This window comes from Nerophis lumbriciformis, linkage group LG23, assembly GCF_033978685.3.
Source record: "Nerophis lumbriciformis linkage group LG23, RoL_Nlum_v2.1, whole genome shotgun sequence".
Classification (NCBI taxonomy): domain Eukaryota; kingdom Metazoa; phylum Chordata; class Actinopteri; order Syngnathiformes; family Syngnathidae; genus Nerophis; species Nerophis lumbriciformis.
The window spans coordinates 35,024,161-35,034,160 of record NC_084570.2 but is presented as its reverse complement, the minus strand read 5'-3'; the positions used below and the strand labels follow the sequence as shown (position 1 = coordinate 35,034,160).

Sequence of the window (10,000 nt, the reverse complement as noted above, 5' to 3'; positions counted from 1 at the left end):
AAATGTGTGATTGTGTGGAGTTGATTGGTGATTAATGGTGTCTTGAAGCAAGTGATGCAAGTTTTTTTTTTAAACTGACCATTAGTTCATCCAATTTTGAAATATAATCATAAATAATTGTCTTTAAACTATTTTCAAAGTAATGTATTAATGATTCGTAACTGTCTTTTTAATTATTTTTAAATGATTTATTTATTAATTACGGTTTTAATGTTTTAATTATAGAACTGTATTTATTATTTATTCAACTAATTAATGAGTTATTAAAGTACCAATTTGAACAATACTAATAAGGGAATATTCATATTTTTCCCTTATGTGTTTAATTTGTACAATCACTTCATGTTGCAGTTCCATGGTACATTTAATAACTTAAGGAAATACAAGGCCATTAAATACACAACATGTACAAACCCTGTTTCCATATGAGTTGGGAAATTGTGTTGGATGTAAATATAAACGGAATACAATGATTTGAAAATCATTTTCAACCCATATTCAGTTGAATATGCTACAAAGACAACATATTTGATGTTCAAACTGATAAACATATTTTATTTTGCAAATAATCATTAACTTTTGCAAATGATGCCAGCAACACTTGACAAAGAAGTTGGGAAAGGTGGCAATATATACTGATAAAGTTGAGGAATGCTCATCAAACACTTATTTGGAACATCCCACAGATGTGCAGGCAAATTGGGAACAGGTGGGTGCCATGATTGGGTATAAAAGTAGATTCCATGAAATGCTCAGTCATTCACAAACAAGGATGGGGCGAGGGTCACCACTTTGTCGACAAATGCGTGAGCAAATTGTTGAACAGTTTAAGAAAAACCTTTCTCAACCAGCTATTGCAAGGAATTTAGGGATTTCTCCATCTACGGTCCGTAATATCATCAAAGGGTTCAGAGAATCTGGAGAAATCACTGCACGTAAGCAGCTAAGCCCGTGACCTTCGATCCCTCAGGCTGTACAGCATCAACAAGCGACATCAGTGTGTAAAAGATATCACCACATGGGCTCAGGAACACTTCAGAAACCCACTGTCAGTAACTATAGTTAGTCGCTACATCTGTAAGTGCAAGTTAAAACTCTCCTATGCAAGGCGAAAACCGTTTATCAACAACACCCAGAAACGCCTTCGGCTTCGCTGGGCCTGCAGGCTAATTGGGAAAAGTTGGGTGCCATGATTGGGTATAAAAACAGCTTTCCAAAAAATGCTCAGTCTTTCACAAGAAAGGATGGGGCGAGGTACACCCCTTTGTCCACAACTGCGTGAGCAAATAGTCAAACAGTTTAAGAACAATGTTTCTCAAAGTGCAATTGCAAGAAGTTTAGGGATTTCAACATCTACGGTCCATTATATCATCAAAAGGTTCAGAGAATCTGGAGAAATCACTCCAGGTAAGCAGCATGGCCGGAAACCAACATTGAATGACCGTGACCTTCGATCCCTCAGACGGCACTGTATCAAAAACCGACATCAATCTCTAAAGGATATCACCACATGGGCTCAGGAACACTTCAGAAAACCACTGTCACTAAATACAGTTGGTCGCCACATCTGTAAGTGCAAGTTAAAGATCTACTATGCAAAGCGAAAGCCATTTATCAACAACATCCAGAAACGCCGCCGGCTTCTCTGGGCCAGAGATTATCTAAAATGGACTGATGCAAAGTGGAAAAGTGTTCTGTGGTCTGACGAGTCCACATTTCAAATTGTTTTTGGAAATATTCGACATACAGACTCTTATCGACGCAAAGTTGAAAAGCCAGCATCTGTGATGGTATGGGGGTGCATTAGTGCCCAAGGCATGGGTAACTTTCACATCTGTGAAGGCACCATTAATGCTGAAAGGTACATACAGGTTTTGGAACAACATATGCTGCCATCTATGCGCCGTCTTTTTCATGGACGCCCCTGCTTATTTCAGCAAGACAATGCCAAGCCACATTCAGCACGTGTTACAACAGCGTGGCTTGGTAAAAAAAGAGTGCGGGTACTTTCCTGGTCCGTCTGCAGTCCAGACCTGTCTCCCATCGAAAATGTGTGGCGCATTATGAAGCGTAAAATACGACAGCGGAGACCCGGACTGTTGAACGACTGAAGCTCTACATAAAACAAGAATGGGAAATAATTCCACTTTCAAAGCTTCAACAATTAGTTTCCTCAGTTCCCAATCATTTATTGAGTGTTGTTAAAAGAAAAGGTGATGTAACACAGTGGTGAACATGCCCTTTCCCAACTACTTTGGCATGTGTTGCAGCCATGAAATTCTAAGTTAATTATTATTTGCAAAAAAAAATAAAGTTTATGAGTTTGAACATCAAATATGTTGTCTTTGTAGTGCATTCAATTGAATATGGGTTGAAAAGGATTTGCAAATCATTGTATTCTGTTTATATTTACATCTAACACAATTTCCCAACTCATATGGAAACGGGGTTTGTAATTGTATAAATATAAAGATACCTAAACTAGAGATGTTCGATAATATCGGACTGCCGATATTATCGGCCGATAAATGCTTTAAAATGTAATATTGGAAGTTATCGATATCGGTTTCAAAAAGTAAAATGTATGACCTTTTAAAACGCCGCTGTGTACACGGATGTAGGGAGAAGTACAGAGCAGAGCGCCAATAAACCTTGAAGGCACTGCCTCTGCGTGCCGGCCCAATCACGTAATATCTACGGCTTTTCACACACACAAGTGAATGCAAGGCATACTTGGTCAACAGCCATACAGGTCACACTGAGGGTGGCCGTATAAACAACTTTAACACTGTCACAAATATGCGCCACACTGTGAACCCACACCAAACAAGATTGACAAACACATTTCGGGAGAACATCCGCACCGTAACACAGTATAAACACAACAGAACAAATACCCAGAACCCCTTGCAGCACTAACTCTTCCGGGACGCTACAATATACACCCCCGCTACCCCCCCCCCCACCTCAACCCCCAACCCCTCCCACCTCAACCTCCTCATGCTCTCTCAGAGCATGTCTCATTCCAAGCTGCTGTTTTGAGGCATGTTAAAAAAAATAATGCACTTTGTGACTTCAATAATAAATATGGCAGTGCCATGTTGGCATTCCATAACTTGAGTTGATTTATTTTGGAAAACCTTGTTACATTGTTTAATGCATCCAGCGGGGCATCACAACAAAATTAGGCATAATAATGTGTTAATCGTCGGAATCGGTAATTAAGAGTTGGACAATATTGTAATATCGGATATCGGCAAAAAAGCCATTATCGGACATCTCTAACTTAAACCATTAAAAAGTCAATTAAATATATCAATTAATCATTAAATAAATAATTTCGTAAATAGTTTTCATGTAATTAGTTAAAATATTTCACACTTTAACTTAATTGTTTAATGAACATTTATTATACATTTGAAAATATGAGTTTGTATAGTAAACATTGATTTATTTGTATTCAATACATAAAAGCTGTATTTTCTGTCCCTCAGGTGTGCTGGCTCTGTGGACCCTCATCACCCACGTCATGTACCTGCAGGACCACTGGCGCACCTGGTTGAAGGGTCTCAAGTTCTTCTTCTTCGTGGGTGTTTTCTTCTTTGTGCTGGCGGTGGTAGCGTTCATCACCTTCCTGTCCATCGCCATCCGTCACCACCAGTGTAAGTCAGCCCTGATTGTCACTGCTTATATGGGGGTGGGCAAAAAAACAAAAACATTTCAGATTAATCGCGATTCTTATTTGTAAGGATTCTCAATCGATTTAAAAAAAAAAAAAAATCGATTTGAATTATTTATTTTTTCTCAGTCTGTCCTGTCCAGCCACTCAGACAAATCATATAGTAGATGTAGATCAGAGTTTCCCAAAGTGGGGTACAAGGTGACGGTAAGGGGTACGTTAAGGCCAACGCCGACCGGACGCGGAGCGACAATACAAACAATTAGAACTCCATTGTTTTTAACAGAGCAGAGCCCAATGGAAACGCCTGCCACCACGCGGCTGCCGCAGAGGGTTAGAAAACTGTTCTCAAGTCCTGCACAGCAAGCCCATAGAAATGCATTGGTTTCACTTTTTGTTTTGTTTTCCCCTGCCATTTATTTCGTATGATTATTGGATAAAGTCAGTATACCACCCCGCGCTATAGACCTGCATTCTGAATACATACTTTGTGCATTCTTCTTTGTGCATACTTTATGCATTCTAAAATACATACTTGTCCCTAGGGCTGGGCGATATGGCCTTTTTTTAATATCGTGATATTTTAAGGCCATATCGCGATACACGATATATATCTCGATATTTTGCCTTAGCCTTGAATGAACACTTGATATAATAACATATAATCACAGCAGTATGATGATTCTATATGTCTACATTAAAACATTCTTCTTCATACTGCATTAATATATGCTACTTTAAAACTTTCATGCAGAGAAGGAAATCACAACAAAAAAAAATCACTATTTTTTTTTTTTCATACGGTGTTGATCTGGAAATGTTTGCCTCTGCATTTTAATGGTGTGGGCGTGTGGCACCGAACGGAGATGTTGACGTGCGGAGTAAGCACTCTTCATTCTCTAGCGGGTGACTTTTCAAATGATGCTACATATTAGCAGTAATGCTACTTTTTATAGCAACGCTTTCGCCCCACACTTGACAAATTACGGTTGTCTGTTCGACATATTCCCACTTGAAGCCAAACCACCGCCAGACGATGGACCCCCTGCTGTTTTTTGGGGGAATTAATTATTCTTTCATTTGTTACCAGATTCGCACCTTCTTTCGCTCGTATTACCGCTAGCATCGCAGCTAACGTTCGCCATGCTGCTACCTCTTTGCTGCGCGAGGGCGTATACGTATGTGACGTATGACGTGACAGTATGTGACGTGTGTAGAAGCTGCGCATGCTGTCTGTGAGAAGGAGACACAGGAAGGAGTGGGAAGAGCCTGTCGTGTAATGCCAGCAGCTAAAAGCAACTGCGTGAGAACGCATACTCGAATATCACGATATAGTCATTTTCTATATCGCACAGAGACAAACCCGCGATATATCGCACATATCGATATACCGCCCAGCCCTACTTGTCCCGCGCTCAAGTCTTCTCCCGACACAGTGTCTCAATTGTTGCGTAGCAACCAATTAGGCTACCGTATTTTCCGCACTATAAGGCTCATCTAAAAACCTCCAATTTTCTCAAAAGCTGACGGTGCGCCTTATAATCCGTTGCGCCTTATATATGGACCAATATTGAGCCACAACAGGTCTCGCAACTACGGTAAGCAGCCGGCGACTTCATTTTCCCCCGTAGAAGAAGAAGCGCGCGGTGCATGCTGGGATATATGGCTGCGCGAGGCGTGCCGTTTCATTTCCATTTGTGTGTTTGTGTAAAAACCCCAAAATGGCTCTTATTAAGAGACACGCTTACGACGCAGAGTTTAAACCCGGGCTTTCAGGAAGGCAGGTATTGTCACTGAACTGCTAGACAACAGCAGCGATACTGACTCCATTAATGACGAGACGGAGCCAGGCATGTTGGATGCCGTATTCGCCCAACTGTTTAATTCGGACACTGAAGAAGAAGAATTTGAGGGATTCGTGGATGAGGAATAACTTCATAAAGTGGGCTTTACATGTTTATTTTGTGTGTTGTGTTGTGTGACATTAACGTTTGAGCAATGTTGAGTTATTGATATTGTTATTGCTCTGCACTATTTCAAGTGTTACTATATTGTGATAGCATTAACGTTTGATTTACCGTAACTGTATCAGATTGTTTTTTACGTGTCTATTGAATCGAGGAAAAGTTAATAATAATAATAATAATAGATTGTATTTGTAAAAGCACTTTACATTGAGTAAACAACCTCAAAGTGCTAGTGTATTAAAAAAAAAAAAAAATAAAAAATAAAAACTAGTACAGCCAAATAGCTAAAACTAGTATGCATATATCTAAACAAAGGCTTTTTTCAAAAGAAGGGTTTTTAAGCCTTTTTTAAAAGCATCCACAGTCTGTGGTGCCCTCAGGTGGTCAGGGATTACATTCCACAGATTGGGAGCGGCAAAGCAGAAGGCCCAGTCTCCCATTGTTCGTAGTTTTGTCTTCGGAGGTTGGAGGAGGTTAGCCTGTCCGGAGCGGAGGTGTCGGGTGGAGGATTTGGGGGTGAGTAGTTCTTTGAGGTAGAGGGGGGCCTTTCCATGGAGGCACTGCTGGGTTAGTAGGGAGACTTTGAATTCAGTCCTGAGTGGAACAGGAAGCCAGTGAAGGGATTTGAGAGTTGGTGTGATATGGTCATATTTCCGCACTCTCATCATGATCCTCGCAGCATTATTCTGTATGTATTGCAGCTTCTGGATGTTCTTGCTGGGGATCCCGACAAGAAGTGCGTTGCAGTAGTCTAGCCTCCCCTCCACTATGTGATATAAATGTTGTACTACATGTTATACCTTGCTGTTGTTAAAAGATAAACGAAATACCACGTCACTGACTTTACCTCGGGGAAAATAATAAAACAGCTGCTTATTCATTTTGGGAGTGAACGGAGTTGTCAGAACGCTGGTTTGTAATCTATTAATGAAGTTTGACTGACTGATCTGACTGTTTTATTGACATTCCCTTTAACGCAGCTCCATCTAATGGATGCATAACGTAACCCCTGCCTCTACTGTAGCGTCTATTCTATGCGCCTTATAATGCGGTGCGCCTTATATATGAACACCGTTTTAAAATAAGCCATTCATTGAAGGTGCACCTTATTATCCGGTGCGCCTTATAGTGCGGAAAATACGGTACTTGTTAACGTCAAGTTACTATTCATAGAAAACATGATGGACGGATGGCTAAAAAGAGTAAATCCACCCTCCAGAGAGACATCATGGTAGGGATGATATTCGTTAAGAAATTATCGAGTTCGAGCCCATTATCGAATACTCTTATCGAACCGATTCCTTATCGAATCTCTTATGGAATCCAGATAGGTTGTTGTGTGTGCACTGAGTTCCAAAAGCCGTAGATGTTATTTGACTGGGCCAGCACGCTGTTTATATGGAGGAAAAGCAGACGTGACTGAGGACAGCATGCGGCCGTTAAAGGGTGAAGGTTTCAGGTGAGAGAGCCCCCAGTGAGCATATAGTGCTGCTATGTGAAGTGAAGTGAAGTGAATTATATTTAAATAGCGCTTTTCTCTAGTGACTCAAAGCACTTTTACATAGTGAAACCCAATATCTAAGTTACATTTAAACCAGTGAGGGTGGCACTGGGAGCAGGTGGGTAAAGTGTCTTGCCCAAGGACACAACGGCTGTGACTAGGATGGCGGAAGCGAGGATCGAACCTGGAACCCTCAAGTTGCTGGCAAGTCCACTCTATCAACCAAGCTATACCGCCCTATAATGTGCGTTGTAAATAAAAAAAATTGCCGACAAACACATCACCAACATGGACGAGGTGCCGCTCACTTTCGACATCCCAGTGAAGCACACTGGAGAAGAAGGGGACCAGCACGGTAGAGAATCCATACGCACAACGGGGCAAGAGAAGTCGGCTTTTACTGTTGTGCTAGAAGTTAGATTTTGTGTTTTGTTTGTTTTCTTTGTTGCTATATTAACAGTTTTTTTTAAAATACATAAACAAGGTGAATTGTTTTCTTTAGCACTTTGCCTTTCCTTTTTTTTTAAAAATACATTTTAATAATCATTTTAATGTTTGTAACATCTGAATGAGCAGTTACAGTTACAGTCAAAATAAATATTTGTAAATTATTTAATTATCTTTCTTTGTAATCACATGCTTAAAATAACTTAAGAAGTCGCTGGAAACATTAGAGCTGTTAATACATATAATGCTGTACACTTTAATAGTGGACTATGAAAATGAAGTGTAGTTGCATCCCAATGATGAGACTTTAATAGTGCACTATTAAAAGTATCTTAATGATGAGAGTTTGTCTCCCTGCAGCCCTGACGGACCCTCACAGTCTCTACCTGTCCTGCGTGTGGAGCCTCATGACCCTCAAGTGGTCCTCCCTGCTCTCTCTCTCCTCCCACCGCTACCGCCAAGAGTTTGCCCACATCAGCATCCTCAGCGACTTCTGACGCAGGACGTGATGGACGACCTTGAAGATGCTGGCCGGGGGAGAAACAACTTGCTGTCAGTCACTGCTGTGTCTTTGCAGTTTCACCTCATTGCCACCAGGGGCCCTCGCCACTCCAACAATGTCCTGACATCCACACCGGGATGGTGGAAGAAGTCCTCATGGCCGAGGTACGACAGGACATTTTCGATGCGGACAATGACTTTTATGCAAACTGAACCTTGCAAGAATGGACAATATTGGGCGGAAAAAAACTGCATGCATCGAAATCCTCCTGATCAAACACTTTTATGCCACTTTGTGTTGCTCTTTTTACACCGTCTGATAAAGCACCCGTTAATAAAATGCTCCTTTGACCAAACCTCGGCACAGTATCAAATCAAAGTATATTTTTATTGCACTTTGCATGCTCAGGCAAGTGGCAGACACAAAAACAAACAACCACAATTAGAAGAGAGGAAAACACAAGTTGACAATAACAAAACAAAAACAAAACATGGCACCTTTAAGGCATCCACACTGGACAATGACTTGAATTAACAGCATCTAAAAAAATTGTACAAAACATATAATAAGCTATAAATATTTCATATATAGGGCAGCATGGTGGTACAGGGGTTAGTGCATGTGCCTCACAATACGAAGGTCCTGAGTAGTCCTGAGTTCAATCCCGGGCTCTGGATCTTTCTGTGTGGAGTTTGCATGTTCTCCCCGTGACTGCGTGGGTTCCCTCCGGGTACTCCGGCTTCCTCCCACCTCCAAAGACATGCACCTGTTGATAGGTTGATTGGCAACACTAAATTGGCCCTAGTGTGTAAATGTTGTCTGTCTATCTGTGTTGGCCCTGCGATGAGTTGGCGACTTGTCCAGGGTGTAACCCGTTTTCCGCCCGAATGCAGCTGAGATAGGCTCCAGCCCCACCCCCCACCCCCCGCGACCCCAAAAAGGGACAAGCGGTAGAAAATGGATGGATGGATTTCATATATAAGTTAATAAAAACACAACATTGAGAGAATCATAGTAGTAATATTAATTAAAATAGAAAACAACCCCAAAAAATAGACTTAGACTTAGACAAACTTTAATGATCCACAAGGGAAATTGTTCAACACAGTAGCTCAGTTACAATGATGGAAAGTGTAAGGATGGAAAGGACAATGCAGGTATAAATTGACTAAATATAGTGATATAAAATATAACATATATACGGATATATACGAATATATACATAATATGTGTACAGTATATTATATATACAGATATATTATGTCTATAACATATATACAATATATAACAATTACCATGTACTATAAGATACCATATACCATACCATATAATAAGAAAACAAGAGTTTAATATTAGGATGATCAGCCTGATTAAAAAGTTTATTTCTTATTTTTTATTTCCACAGTCTCTGCAGTCCAGTAAACAGCCTTTTTTTCTTGTTCCAAAAAAAAGTTATAGAGGTATTGGAAAAGAAGATGATTTATTAATGCCTTTGGACACATCATTTAATGATGAAATTATTACATATGGCTCCTTTAAGTGTTTATTGTGATTTTAGAACTGTGTTTACATTGATTGATGCTTTTCCATGCTTGTGTTGACATTTCCTTTCCTTTCTTCCTTGATAGCTGAGGTGATTACAATCAGAGGACGGTTACATTTCAAATAGAACTGTTAACATTTTCCTTAGGTCATAAAAAAATAATAATTATCAATATCGACCGATTTATGAAACAATTTACATGGTGATACAGTCTTCGGCGCACGTTTCATCGTTGCCATTAAAAAACACTCCAAAACCGTAAAATTAAAACCGAGTAAGTTGGACATAAAAATAAAGATATTGTTCTCCAGAAGTCATTACAATATTCAATGTTTCTACTGCCAAGGAAGTATATTGTGTA

At 40.1% G+C, this 10,000-nt stretch overlaps 1 protein-coding gene across 1 annotated transcript in view; it reads left to right on the top strand.

The window, feature by feature from the left end:
- Positions 1 to 8,451, top strand: part of LOC133622751 (heme transporter hrg1-A-like) — a 12,801-nt gene extending 4,350 nt beyond the window's left edge. Inside the window, exons 2-3 of the mRNA XM_061985685.2 lie at positions 3,495 to 3,662; positions 7,955 to 8,451. Coding sequence (XP_061841669.2) covers positions 3,495 to 3,662; positions 7,955 to 8,091 — 305 coding nt within the window. The 3' untranslated portion in view covers positions 8,092 to 8,451. The remainder of the gene's footprint in view (positions 1 to 3,494; positions 3,663 to 7,954) is intronic.
- Positions 8,452 to 10,000: the final 1,549 nt, after the last annotated feature.